Source organism: Tachysurus fulvidraco, chromosome 25 (assembly GCF_022655615.1).
Source record: "Tachysurus fulvidraco isolate hzauxx_2018 chromosome 25, HZAU_PFXX_2.0, whole genome shotgun sequence".
NCBI lineage: Eukaryota > Metazoa > Chordata > Actinopteri > Siluriformes > Bagridae > Tachysurus > Tachysurus fulvidraco.
The window spans coordinates 3011154-3026868 of NC_062542.1; the positions used below are offsets into that span (position 1 = coordinate 3011154).

Genomic DNA, 15715 nt, shown 5'->3' on the forward strand with positions numbered 1-15715 from the left:
ATTGTAAGGCACACCAAAAACATATCAATAGATATTATATTACACAGAAATTTAGCTTGGTAGAGGTAGTTAGCTAGTAAATCAGTGGCTAGCTGATAGCAAGATTCTTTAACCAGCTGTTATGTTGCGTCTAATTCAATCTACACTGTGCACAAGTACATTAAGTGGTATAAATAAAATAATCTAGGCTTGTTAGCTAGCTACCTCACTAAAATATCCAAACATACTAATGACTTTCTCCTCACAATGAACGTTGTAGGAATTTCCAAAGTGTTTTTTTTCCTATTAAAAAATATTTTTAAGAAAATTTTTGTGTTCATTGTACTTAATTAATCATGTCTGAAACCTGCTTGAAATGAATACCATGGACATTTTTTTCCTGCATCCTGTCAGCGGGGACTGTTTTCCATTCAGCGTTAAAATACTGACGCTCGTCCATAACTGTTCAAACAGTGAGTCAAGAGAAATACAGAATCTCCTCTAATAAGACCTGTTTATAAATGCAATGCAGTTTCATGTAGTAAACAGGTGGTAAACTGCATTTACAAATACTTAAGGTATTGAAGTACAACGTAATAAAATTATATCATACAGCGGCCCGAAGGGTGGCTAAAAATAAACCAGCATTCATCTTCAAAATGGGCTTTGTTCTAACCAAATTAGATAGTTAATTTATTTATAAGACGCAGTTGAGAACAGACATCCAAGCCAAAGCTGTTACCGTAAATGTCTATTTAAAGCTAATTTAAAAAAAAGAATCTAAATCAAACACAATAAAAATTATACACATCGAGTGCATTGAGCATAACTGACCACTAAAGGGCGCTGTGTCCTTCTACAGATTGAATCGAACACATGGTTTTGATTACAGTCTGAGTGCAGAGACATTTGCATTATAACTACAACACTTGATAGATCTGGAAATAAACGAGAATGTTAACATGTTTGATGAATAAAATGCGTTAGTAAATTTAAACAATTTGCTTTAAAAGCTAGCATTTATGAGACAGCCAGAATTTACGTAATGTTTGCTGGGAATGTGGTTTCACAAACAAGAGGCTCTATAGAAAAGAAATAACTTCACACTCTATAAAGAAAACCTCACGGTAAGAAAGCAATTTAGTGACTAAACCCTTTAGTATGAATCTAGCTAACGTTACGATTAATTTTGCTACACAGTCATTCTAAATGCTAAATGAAGGTTCTAAATACTATTAAGAGTAATTAATAATGGTATGCTTGCACTACATTATGGGTAAGACACAGTAGTCAAAAAAAAATAGGTCAAAGATGCTCAAATAATAGGTTTACGATAAGCTGTTCAAGTTGTTGTTTTTTTTGTTTTGGTTTTTTGTTTGCTTGCGGAAATCTTAGCTAGCTATTTTTTTTAATTAAATTTTCTGATGTGGAAATTTCCCAACATTCATTCATTCATTTTCTACCGCTTATCCGAACTTCTCGGGTCACGGGGAGCCTGTGCCTATCTCAGGCGTCATCGGGCATCGAGGCAGGATACACCCTGGACGGAGTGCCAACCCATCACAGAGCACACACACACTCTCATTCACTTACACACTCACACACTACGGACAATTTTCCAGAGATGCCAATCAACCTACCATGCATGTCTTTGGACAGGGGAGGAAACCGGAGTACCCGGAGGAAACCCCCGAGGCACGGGGAGAACATGCAAACTCCACACACACAAGGCGGAGGTGGGAATCGAACCCCGACCCTGGAGGTGTGAGGTGAACGTGCTAACCACTAAACCACCGTGCCCCCATTTTCCCAACTTTCGAAGCTAAATATATGAATCAAAGTATAGCAATTATTTAATAATCTACTAACTACCTTAGAGAAAAAATAGCTAGCTAGTAGCTAGTGAAAAAATAGCTAGCTAGTTGCTATACAATTGTTGTCTAATAAGATGTTAAGACAAAATCTAAAATATTTCACACGTCCAGGATCCTGTTTCTCAGCTGGTTCCTGAAGAACTGCCTGAGTTGTATCCATTATTTAGAGACCCTGGGTAACCCAAGCGTCATTAGAGTCGTCCGGTAATGGAGGCAGCATTGATTGGATGCGGTCGTTGTGGTTAGTGCCGCCGGCGTTGAGGTTATAGACTCGTGTCCCTCTGAGATTCCCACGTCTGCTGGAACACTTCACACGGCTATGGAGTCTTTACAAAATGCTGGTGGTTAAAACTCGCTGAGCTCTGAAGAGCACTTAGAGGCTTAAATAACTGTCGATGAGTGTGATGTCTGCAGGTAGAGAGTGCTACTTGAAGAGATTAGAACACAACCTAGCTTTAAAAAAATCTTTAAGACATGTCCTTTGAGACACCTATTAGCTGTTGACATCTGTGTTGATTTCTTTTGACCACACCTATCTGACTTTCTTCTTTTTTCCTTTTTCATCATTGTCATGGGTTAATTTGTAATCTTCTATCGTTGTTGTTATTATTATTATTATTATTATTATTATTATTATTATTATTATTATTATTATTATTATGCAAAAAACTGTTAAATATTCTTACAGTTAGCAAAATCTAGTAATGGCAATCCAGTACCTGAATGAGTGAGAAGGCAAATCACAATGATTGACTGACTCTACCTCTGACTCATTGACCTCAGTCAAAGCAAATGTTGGTCATGACTTCACTAAATCAAACACTGATTCAAACGTTTAACGAGAGAGAATCTTGAATCTTGGACATGAACAAAAAGATTCGCTGACTCAACCACTTGACTCTCTGAAGGAAAGAGAATCTAAGTGAATCTCAGACATGTCAGAAATGATTCACTGTCTAAAATGCTGATTCAAATACTTAAATCTTGGTCATGACCAGAAACGATTCACTGATTCATATGTGAAGATTTCTGACTCAAACACCAACTTGAATAGCTACAATAAGAGTGAAGCTCTTAATAGAATCACTGACGGAACACCGATTCACTGAATGAAGAGAAAAGTGAAATATTTGTTCAAAAATAACCAAAATAAATCACTTACTCAAACACTGATTTGTTCAATGTCACATGAATGAGGATTCTTGGGAACGAGCAAGAAGATTCACAGATAAGCCGAATGTTATAGGAGCAAATCAAGGCCAAAACAGAAACGAATCACTGATTCAAACACTGATTACAGTGTTATTTTTTCACTGATTGAAAAATTGATTCGCTGAACGAAAGAGAATCAAATCTCGGTCACGACCGTCTAAGATTCACCGATTCGAATGCTGATCTTCTGAAAAGGAAAGGAAGAAATTTCTATTGATATTTAAAAGGATTCAGTTACTCGGATGACACGGATTAGGTTTGGGACACATGAACACAAAAATACAGACTTCGCAGATGTGTAAAAAAAACACAGACAGGTAAAGATAAAATAGAAACATAAGCAAACGTATTGTTCGATAGTTTACACAGTTCAGAAGCAACTTAAAGAAAGGAATGATTCAGTGACCGTAAGTGATTTGTTCACTTTAGCTGCTCGTTTAAAAAAAACGAATAAATTCTGAACTAAGTATCAGAGATGGTTAATGAATGAATAATAATAAGGACTCAACAACGAGGTACATTAAGCATATTTAGAATATTTATGTCATAATTACTCAAACGCAAACCAAAATAAATCATATTTATAATATACAAATTGTACAGGGGACGTTAACGTAGAAGGCAGACTGTAAATACTTGGACGCTGAGGCTGTTTTTGTTACTTAGCTCCACACTGGCTGTGAAAAGAAGCCAACTAAATACTCAACTCACACCTAATGGAGATATAAATACCCTTTAATTAAAGCTGACTGTCTGCTCTTTTATCTCATAGTCATTATTATTTTACAAATCCAGTGTGTCAGAAAATAAAAAAATAACAAATAAGGAATCATGTCCAATTAGTTACAGGCTGCACTTATGGAGACAATGCTATACAAACAGCTGCGATAGACAACAACAATAATGTTAATCGTATTAAAAAAAAAAGAAAAAAAAGCAAACTTCCAAAATGCATTATTTTTTTAAAAGATTAACATGTTTTTTTCATACAGAGCCCAAAAACAGACAAAACCTCCTACGGCCTTTGAGCCTTGGTCCCCTTTTAGCACACCAGGAAACAAAGCAAACAGGAAATGGATTGAAGGAACCATGGGTTGTTATGCGTAATGACCTCTCTCTGCACCGCTGCAGTTTTTGACACATGAAAAGGTTGTGTAGAAAACGAGCAAAGTGCATATTAGCTCTGTCCACGAGGGGCAAGAACATTCCAGACGGGGGTCGAGTAGTCCATTAGCCACAGCGGGAGTAAATGTCACTAGGCTCCGTCTCCTATGTTTGTTTTTTTCCCGACTTGTTTGCAGGCGAAGGAATCAACCAAGATGAAAATGCACCTTCATGGAAAGTCGGCAGGGTCACTACTGTATTCATGTACGCATAACAAATGACAAAACCCTGGAGGCAGCATGTATGTTTTACACCGAGCAGACACAAACCATTTATCGTCTAAAAACACGTTCGTCCCTTTTGACGTCCAGCATCTACGAAGCAATGGCGTATTTTGGTTAAAGCCCATTCAGCATTCAGGTAGTCAGGATTCACAGAGCACTGGAAAACCTGACTGCTCATCGACGTTAACGAATCTTATCTCAGCACTACAGACAAAGTGTGTGAGTGACAACCTGAATTACACACGCGGCAGATGAAACAGCGGCAGAACACAAAGTACACTTAACCACCTGTCAGAAGAACATAACAATTATCAGTTCAGTATTAAAAAGACGAGCGGATGAAAAGACCAGGATGAGTACGGAATGTTTTTTTTTTCTGTTTGGTAATTATAAACATCCTGAGAGACAATAACGGCATCACGTGACGATGATAAAAACGTCCCATCGAGCTACGTTGCTCCATCAAAAGACACAAGAAAAAAGGTCACTTAGCATTAACGAAAACCTTCACGCGAACAAAGTCTCTGCTTTGTTTAGGCTGATAATAAAAATATCAATGTTTATGTTTATATATGGGTCAAAGACGAAACAGGGTTTGCAAAACTGAAAAAAAGGCGTAATTTTAGCCAGTTGGGATGTTTAATAAAATATAAATAGAAATTAATAATATTTTGAAATGCAGAAATTTTGTCAAAAAATCAGAAGCGAGGATGAACAAATCAGAAATCATCAGCACTTAAGAAGAACTCGAATGCTTTCTTTTACCCGGAAAGCAAATCGAATTGACAATTTCAACAGTGAAAGCTAACGGATTTTTCGTTTTTTTCTGGATTTTCTTGTGATTGTTGCATTTTTTTTTTTTTGTAAATATTCAGGATTTTTTTTTGCTTTTGTTGCAAAAGACTACTTGCATTTCTGAAATGAATAAATAGCTGGAAAATATCTGCATCATTTTGAAAAATGTCAAGATCCAATTGAAAATCTGAAATCCTAAACGGATCGATATACTAATGTAACGTTATATTTGTACGACCGTTAGCTTCTGAATGCTGTATATCGTGTTAGCTCGTTCAAAAAAACAGCTGCGTTTTGTCATGCTAATGTTATTATTTTTTCTATCTTTAAGCTGTATATTAACGTATTATACGAGTAATGAAACAGCTTTACACCAAATGTTATTTAGATTCCATCTACTTCCATGTACTTCATTACTTACTAATTCATCTGACTTGCAAAAAATTGTTCGGCTAATGTGTGTAGCTACAGATTTACAGAGTAGAGCGAACTACACTTAAAAATTAAAGCGTCTGTTTTACGAAAGCGATTCTGAAATAGTGATATAATGAGTTCATTATTTCTCTGCTTGTTTAAACTTCTTGTACACTGTAAATAAAATAAAAAAAAACCAAAACAACAACAACAACAAAAAAAACAAAAACAATGCAAAATCTGGTCTAGAAATTTGTCTATATCTGTATAAGGCACATTTTAGCTGTATTTAAATACATAGATGATGTATGGAACTGATGTACTGTAAGAATGATCGCTTGCTGGTATGATTATATATATTTTTTTCCTCAGCAAATTCTTACGTTTTTCGGTCTTCTAAAACAGTTTCTTTTCCTTCTTTCATGTCTTTAAGTCACTTTAAGTATTATGTTGAGTTTCAATGCTAAACAATGCTATGATACTATACAACGATGCAGTTCCTTTTCGTCTTTAACCCTTGTGTATGTGCTATAACTCGTGTTACTCCTCAGCTTATTCAAAAAGCGAGACTGGAAAGTGAAAAAATGAAACGCATCACTCACATCTCGATAGAAATGAACCAAACGTGGAAAGAAACGCCGAACCGCGAGGACGAAAGAAGCCAAATTACTGCAGGCAAACAGCGCCAGCCCATAATCCACACTCATTTATCTGTTATTCTGTTCCCCTCACCAAACCACACGAAATAACAAGCTTTAAAAACACTAGCTTGGCCAGTTTCCCGAGCACAGATTAAGTCTTCTGCTAATCGGTAGCGTCACTGGTGATTCTCTGTGGAAAATCGTTTCGACTCCCGAGCTTAATCTTTGTCCGGGAAGTTGCAGTCAGCATCATGTGATCGCTAAAATTCTTCTCCTTGTCATTTTTTTTATCATAATCCACTCAGCCGAGACCGGCAGGAGCGCAGTGCCGGCTTCAAACACCCTTGACAAGAGCTCTTCGTTTGAAATCGGAACATCTTTAACATGGACAGAAATTCACGCTTTGAGTCCTATGACGCCGTACGTCTGCTGTCAGGGTGTAAAATAAATTATGGATCGAGAGTCGAACGAAACTCCCAGCGTTCGTTACAGATAAATGAGCGGTCATGACATTCAGCTAATAGGTGCATCCTTATCCTGTGATGCTCCAAAGGTCACTGACAGTTTAGTTTAGGTGCATGAAAATGGATGCTGCACATGTGGTAACAGTTGCTTTGTGGTACAGAGGATTAGGACCTCATTTGTCTGTCATGCTCTTGAGAGCTGTTCATTTTGGTTTCTGAAGATTTTGCAGACATCGGGGGGAATTTGACATTCATTACCTCGGTGAGTCAGAAATACACCAAAAGAAAAAGAAAAAAAACCCCTCTGTTGCAGAGTCAGCGTAGATTGTCTCTAAATATGAAACACTTTGTTCGGCTGGCATCGAAGATGTTCCTCTAATGCTGACAGCTCAAAACATGGCCTTGCTCAGTGTGCATTTTAGGAGCATCAGCGCATACAGTACACTGATTCGCCAGCTTATCAGTGACATCATCTGAATTTTAGCTACAACAATTGTCCATTTTATCAGGTACGGTTTACAGCTAGCACAGACATGCCTAACACTCCTAGCATGGACTGTTTTTTAAGTAATATCTGGTCAGTAGCGGTCTTGTGGCAATCTCTTTCCATTTATAAGGGGATGTAGTGGGGCTGGTCAAATGGGGTGGAGTGGGGATGGTTAAAATAGGGTACATTTGGGCTGGTCAAATGGGGTGAGTGAGGTTGATCAGTTTGCTGTAGGTTTACAGTGATTTGTATCGGTTTGTAATATCACAAAATACCACTAAAATATCACAATGTATATGGTCCTAGAATTAAACCATGTGGGACAGTTATTGGTGTTGTGTGTGTCTAATGGGTTTGTGGTTTTCTAATGGATTTTATTTATTATATAAAGTGTATTAAATCAACACAATCACTAAACGACCTTTTGATGATCTCTTTGCAATGTGTGGAAAGAGTCTGATCAGGTTTCTGTTGGTTCCTGGTGTTTTGGAATGGCTCATATTGTTTTTTTAATGGTTTGTTAGACAAGATCTCACCGTATAAGTCGTCCTAATAGGAAACCTTGGGATTAGTGACTGGCTGTAAGTGTATTTGATGGTTGTGTAAATGGTTAAATGGATATCCTAGAAAGTCTCTGAAGGTGCAATAGAATGTAATTTACTGGTGATTTAATTGATGTTGGTATTTCTTGGTTCGTGGACTGGTGTCTCACCCAAAATCTAATTCAGTGTACATACAAAGTGGCCTATAAAGTTATAAGGTAAAGACCTGATAAACTGGTCACTGGTTGTGGCTAGAAAGTCGCAGAACCTTGTAAAATGGTGACTCGGTGTTCATATTCAGACATGTAAACGAAAGGAAGTGACGATATCTTCTTCAGAACAGATTGCCTTTCGCAAAAATGGTCTCCGCCATTCCTTATGTTCTTTAAGACTACCGGATGCATCTGCTGCAAGCAAACAAGTTGAGCGCAAGATGAAGAAAAAGTGTTGCCAGTCTTGAGCTCTTTATATACATCATACATATCTTATGGGGTCTTAAAATCCAGTGCTTATACTGAAAAGAAGCTCAGGCGAAGTGAGAAGCGTTCATCTCAGATTCCGAAAAGGTTTTTGCGTGACGTTCACGGCAGCAGAGGCGGGATTAACAAAAGTCTTGCTTCTGATTGGTCAAATTGTTGTCCTTCACATCAGCGTGGCCTTTATCTTGCACCTCATTGGTTGATGGCTCTTGCTCATCCAAACCATTATGCAAATGGTAGGTTTCCTCTCCACATTTCTCCACCTCTTCACCTCCCATCTCTTCATTTTTCACATCAGAAAGTGTCTCTATCTCATCTCTATCTGCCTCTTCTTGCTTGCCGTTAGTTGATTTTTTCCCATCCACCTCTCTCCTCACATCCGCCTCCACCTCCTCCACTTTCTCATCGTTTTCGTCCTGATCTGCTTGCTCTTTCTGCGTCGTCTTTCCATCCATCTCCGTCTCATCGTTGTCTCCCTCTCCATCGTTTTCCCCACTATTCTCATTTGCTGTCTCTGCATTCTCTTTGCCCTCCTTTCCCACTCCATCCTGGATCTTCTGATCATCTGGCTCCTTTTCTGTTGCGTTCTTCTTCTTCTTGTTTTTCAGCGTGTCTTTGACCGAGCTCTTGCTCGAGTTCTTTCGGGTTCTGAAGATGATTTTCTGTAATACAATACAGAGTAGGGTACTTTATTAATCGCTAAGGGGAACTGTGGTGTCACAACAGCCACAACACGATAGCAACAAGAAGGACTACGACTTTTCACAAGACATTAAAATGCACAATAAACTTACAATATATAAATATTCATTTATTTATTTTTGTTACTGCACTTTATTTTAACATTTTTTTTTTTTTTTTTTACAATTTTAAAGGTTCTACCTTTAAATTTTCCCACAGGAAACTCTTCTACATTTTGTTTTTTAGGCCTGGAGAGAGGCTAGTGAGGGAACAACTGTTTCTAGGCGCTATAACGTAAAGTAAGTGCTAATTCAAGCTAACTTTTTACGCAGACATTCTACGTCATTAAACGTAGATTTGAATGGATTACAAACTAAATAAATAACTGATAACAAAATTTGTATCATTTGACAAATTTCTGAAGTACAGTTTATAAAATAAAACGAATAATAAAACGTTTCGGGCCGTGACTTTAACTCAGTAAGACAGTAAAAGTTACACGTGCTGAATTGTTTTCATTCCTTACAGAAAAACGTGTGAGCAGGCTATAGACATGGTCATAAGTCCTGGGGTGAGTGTGTAGTAATTTATTAAGGTTAAATCCATTCAACTTAGATTGCTATCTGGTGGCACAGGACTTTTCCCTGATGGTGTTTTACAATCGGACGGACGATCACAAGTCCACAACCGGAACTGATGAACACTGAAACAAATGCTAATAATTAATTACTTTTGCACCCTGGTGTATATCGGCTAACACTCTGAATGTTTAGGCGGCGCTCTGAATATTCTGTGGAGGAAAGTTATTTGAACTGAGAGAATAAATGTGTGTGTGTTTGTGTGTGTGTGTGTGTGTGTGTGTGTGTGTGTGTGTGTGTGTGTGTGTGTGTGGGCAAAATGACATGAACCAAGACATTTGGCACCTTCGAGTGTCTCCTCTTGAGGGGCAACGTTGGTCTCTGGAAGAACACGATCTGTTTAGTGGACACGCTTCCATCACTTGAGAAAAAAACAAACAAACACAAAAGACAGAAAAGAGAAAAATGAGCGAAGGGAAAGACATTAGCCGAGGTTCAGCGATTTACAAACACATTTATAAGCCAATGGGAATTTCAAATGGCTTTCATTTGCTGTAGTCACTACTGTACATCATTTTGATTACCTTTTAGTCCGTCGCACCTTAAGCAAAAAAAGGTTTAATATTATTTATACATTAATAAAACCAAATGCACTACATCTCAGTGGTTATGATTTCACGACAACATTTTTTTCAGGACTATTATTAAACGTCTAACAGCTTGGCATGTGTTCAGATTTTCGGTGCTGCGAAACAAGAGTGGAAGCATGCGGATTTTCCGTATGAGTTTAATGTGGAAGAAAAACAAGCTCTCTTCCTGTGAGCAACATTTTCTGCACTTTTCTCTCTTTACATCATTATGAGATATTTGGGGGAGTAAAGATGAGCTGAGTTTGAACCCTTAGCAGCGGGGGGGGGGGGGGGGGGGGTCGGAGTTTCTCAACTCATATAAAAGTCATATAAACTCATATAAAATCTCCAGAGTAGAGCAGTCCACGAGTGCACACACACACACACACACACACACACACACACACACACACACACACACACACACACACACACACACACACTCAATCTCTGTGTATCCACACACACACACACTTCAAATAAGGTTTGGGATCCTCAGAGGAGGCAGACTTGTTTTTCTAAACATTCTTCATCTCCCTCACACTCCCTTTTTCCCACCTCTCCATCCCCCATTTCCCCGTTTCTCCTTCTTTCCCTCCCAGATGCACTCTCTCTCTCTCTCTCTCTCTTCCCCCCTCTCATTCACCCACCACCTCCCTGATCCAACCCTGAGCAGTAAAACACTTAGAGGATCCCTAATGTGGTCAAGCCTTGATAAAACCTCACCTTCTCACAGTGGCACGCTCACCCACATTGCGACTCAGCCTAGGAGATTTTGCTACATCAAATACGACTCAGATCTGTGGCACGAGCTGGCAATCAACACCGAATGCCTCGTTTACCCCCCGTTCCGCCGCTGTTCCCTTTTCCTTCATGCCTGATGTTTAATCTTCTTGCCTCAGAATCAAAGAGAGAAAATAGGACTCTGGGAAAGAAAGGGCTTACCCTATTAAAATGTAAACGAGCGGTCGGCGAAGGAAAGTAGGCCTCATTTTTTTTTGAAGACTTTTTTAAAAAAGAGCAAAATTGAAGAATTGAGCTGTGCATATATGATGCTGTGTATGAAAGACACACTTGAAGACACTTAAAGCGGCAGATTCATCAAACGATTCAGAGCTGTTTCGATTTAATTCAATGTGATAATGATTTCATTTTTGACGTTAGCCACAACTTTTCACTCTACGCCACACCCACACCCATTTTTCTATCACTCTTGGACACACCCTTTTCACTCTAGGCCACACCCATATAACCTTCACACTATGTTATGCATCCTTCACTTTAGGCCACACCTCCTTCATTCTAGACTACATCTCATTCACCCTAGGCCACACCTCTTTCACACTATGCTATGAATACTTCACTCTATTCACACACCTCTTTCACTCTAGATTCTAGACTATATCTCATTCAATCTCATACACCACACCTCTTCATCATTATACTATGCAGGATTCACCCTGACACAATCCTTCCTCACCCTAAGCCATGCGTCATTCACTCTAGACCACAACCTTTTAATTTTATTCTATGCCTATAATCACTCGGATGCTTAGGCTGACATCTACATATAACATATACCTCCTTTACTGGGACTGACAGAGCCCACACCTCCTTCACTGGGACTGACAGAGCCCACACCTCCTTCACTGGGACTGACAGAGCCCACACCTCCTTAACTGGGACTGACAGAGCCCACACCTCCTTAACTGGGACTGACAGAGCCCACACCTCCTTAACTGGGACTGACAGAGCCCACACCTCCTTCACTGGGACTGACTGACAAAGCCACACCTCCTTCACTGGGACTGACTGACAAAGCCACACCTCCTTCACTGGGACTGACTGACAAAGCCACACCTCCTTCACTGGGACTGACTAACAGAGCCACACCTCCTTCACTGGGACTGACTGACAGAGGCCACACCTCCTTCACTGGGACTGACTGACAGTGGCCACACCTCCTTCACTGGGACTGACTGACAGAGCCACACCTCCTTCACTGGGACTGACTGACAGAGCCCACACCTCCTTCACTGGGACTGACTGACAGAGGCCACACCTCCTTCACTGGGACTGACTGACAGTGGCCACACCTCCTTCACTGGGACTGACTGACAGAGCCACACCTCCTTCACTGGGACTGACTGACAGAGCCACACCTCCTTCACTGGGACTGACTAACAGTGGCCACACCTTCTTCACTGGGACTGACTGACAGTGGCCACACCTTCTTCACTGGGACTGACAGACAGTGGCCACACCTTCTTCACTGGGACTGACTGACAGTGGCCACACCTTCTTCACTGGGACTGACTGACAGAGCCACACCTCCTTCACTGGGACTGACTAACAGAGCCACACCTCTGCCTGGATTTGATATGCAGACAGACCATGCCTCCTTCATTAATATAATCAGACACAAAGGCCACACTTTCTTTATTCAGCTGACATGCGTATAGGCCACACCTCCTACACACACCTCATTGTTACACACTTATCAAGCACCTAATTAAAAGGCTTCTAAAGCAATTTTGAGCATAATGAACTGATGTGTATAATCTTTGACACGATGCATAACAATGAGGTCTTTATTATTAAGAAATGTGGACTGACGGTAGAACAATGCAAACGCAATAAATTCTTACGCAGATTCAAAGCAGACAATTACACTTCCCTAATTACTAAATGAGCATTATAGAGTACGCAACCACAAAGCATGAAACCTCTCATGAATCTAGGACAGCTTTGATTAATTAGCCTTATTGGCCGGTGTTGCGTCGTGGCGTTTGGTGAAGTTTAAAATAGGCCCGTAATTAATCAGATAAGACAGTGGAATGGTAGGAAAGCTTGACAGCATTCGGATGACGGGGGGAAGTACTCAGGGATCAGCTGTACACGGGTGGCCTTATGACAGATGGAGGATGGTGCACTGCACGTATACATCCAGAAGCTTCCAGCGACGGTTACAGCGATCATCAATTTGCTTCACTGACAATCCATTGTGTTGGACACACGCCGAAAGACTCGCTACGTTTCATCCGAAATTTGGCAGGGCATTAACTTTTCAATTTCGAGTTGAGGTTAACTTTTAGGATAGGTTCGACTCAAAGCGATTCCTTCTGTATTTTGTAAAATGACATCGTATGTATAAATATGACGAAATCTTTTGTTTTAATTAGCCATCATGAGCTTCCCAAACATGGAAAGAGTTTTGGAGTCTGTGTCATAAATGTTTCTCGAAACAAGATACAACGTTGTGTGTATTTTTAGCATATTACGCAAGAGTACGTTGTGTAATATGCTTTATTGTGACGGTTAGACAAAGGCGAGTGAGGATCCAAATGCAGTTTAAAGTTTTAGTCCAAAACAGAAATGAACAGGCAGGCAACACAAGGCAGAACATGGAACAAAACAGGAAACGGGAACATGAACATGGACATGGACATGGACATGGACATGGACATAACCACATACCAACAACGACTAACACCAGGGAAGTGAACAAACAGAGTAAATGTAGTAAACAGGAACCAATCACAAAGCGGAGACAATCAGAGACAAAGACAAAACACCTGGGGAAGAGATTGAGTGCAATTAGTGTCCATGGTAACAAATGAGTGGGCGGGGCCAACGATTAACAGCAGGGCAAGACAGCAGACAGAAACAGGGCAAAAACACAGATAGATTTATTACATATATAATAGAGATGTAAATGAATCTGAATAAATTCTACTATTACATCATGTGCCTATTAAAATCCCACGGTATTAAAAAAACTGCTATCTCTCAAACTTAGCACCATACCAGCACTTCAGTCCTTAAAAAAGTCAAAAACATTCATAAAGTGTTCATCGGTGAGAACCGTAACTTGACACATTTGTTAGAAAATCTGAGCTCATTGTCACACAGTGGCTCCGATATGGTTCTTGATGCACCGACACCCTCATCAACTTCCCTCTTTACTCTCTAGTATCATCACCTACATGGAATTCCTTCTCGAGTACACTTTACCTTGGTACCACAGACACCAAGTGGTCAAAGCTCATTCATTGGTGATTTGTACAGTTTTCCCCACCTTTTTTTTTTTTTAAGTATGTACAGCAACGAGTTAGCTTTCTAACCAGGCAGCATTTTAATTAGCCTGCATGTTATTCCTGGTAATATTTTCTGCTGCTTTAACAAGGCCATTTTTCTGAACTAATAGTTCCTTCTAGGCAAGTCCTGCTTAGGTCATTTCTAAGGTTGACTTGATCCCTCTTCCCTCCAAGGACTCAAGTCATAAACTTGTCTTGAGCTGATAAACTATTGGAACAGGTCTCGGGAAGACAGGGGAATTCTTCCAACAGGAAATGAGAAGACATTTAGAACGGTGTATTGTTCTGGTTCTCACGCTGTCACACGAGAAATACGCTTCGTAAACCTGTAGCCCGTTTGTAACACATAATAAAAATTTCACATTGTACTGTACTGTATATCAATCCCCTATTAAGTCCACAAACTAGGCGAGAGCTCCTCATTAGCTGTCTTTCGAGCTGTTCTGAGGTTGCCACAGTGGCAGATCGTCCGTCATCCTGCAGATCCAGAGCTGTCCACGTGTCAAAAGAACTAGACTTATGGTTTAATCTTGAACTTCTTTTGAAGGGCTTCAGCGGTTTGACTTGTACAATATATGGCTATGACACTATATATTAAAAAAGTGGTCAATTGTTTGTACATGATTGTATATGGGCAAGTCGTGGCCTAATGGTTAGAGAGTCTGACCCGTAATCCTAAGGTTGTGGGTTCGAGTCTCGGACCGGCCACGACTGAGCATAAATGGCTGCCCACTGCTCCGGGTGTGTGTTCACGGTGTGGGTGTGTGTTCACTGCTGTGTGTGTGCACTTTTGATGGGTTAAATGCAGAGGACAAATTCTGAGTATGGGTCGCTGTATGTCATGTCACTTTTAAAGATAATGTTATGATGCATATAGATCCTAAAAACGTAGCAATTTATATTTTAAACCAAAACATCCCAGTTATAAACCTGAGAAAATGATAATTTCTAGATCATTTCCAAATCATGGACCAGATATATAAATGTATGTTGACGTGTTCGGTGTCTTATTGCCTGGGAACAAAAAAAGGGTCATTTTAAAGACGTTATTGTTGATTTGTAAGATCGACATTCGCATGAAAGCTGCCTTCAAAAAGCAAAACGAAATAATTATGTGAATACTTGCAAAATGTTTACAATAAAACAAAATAAAGGATACCAACTTATTAATAGACATCACACTGATATGGGATAATGGAAAGCCTTCAGATGTTCAGCGAGAGGTTCGACGTTCAACGATCTCGGTCTCGCTAGAACATCTATATTTGTAGCCAACGGTCTGTGACCTTTCTTTAAAGTGAGGCAGGTGAGGTACTAATCGATCCGACCTCAACACGCTCTTTCTCTTTTGAGTTTTTTTTTAAAATATTGTAAATTGTTTTGGAATCTGCCGGTGAAAATGTCAGCGAGTTGGAAAGGACAATGTGGAAGAGAGGGCACGATGCTCTCTTTATC

General features: G+C 39.7%; 1 protein-coding gene across 3 annotated transcripts in view; it reads right to left on the reverse strand.

Annotated features, from left to right (window-relative positions):
- Window positions 1–3581: 3581 nt before the first annotated feature.
- The window catches only part of LOC113649714 (raftlin), an 84099-nt gene continuing 71965 nt past the window's right edge, over window positions 3582–15715 (reverse strand). For 2 of the 3 annotated variants that reach the window (XM_027157637.2, XM_027157636.2), the window contains exons 10-11: window positions 9880–9955; window positions 3582–8937 (exon numbers count right to left, since the gene is read on the reverse strand). In XM_027157637.2, coding sequence (XP_027013438.2) covers window positions 8398–8937; window positions 9880–9955 — 616 coding nt within the window. In that variant the 3' untranslated portion in view covers window positions 3582–8397. The remainder of the gene's footprint in view (window positions 8938–9879; window positions 9956–15715) is intronic. The other variant, XM_047808487.1, reaches the window with a different exon arrangement.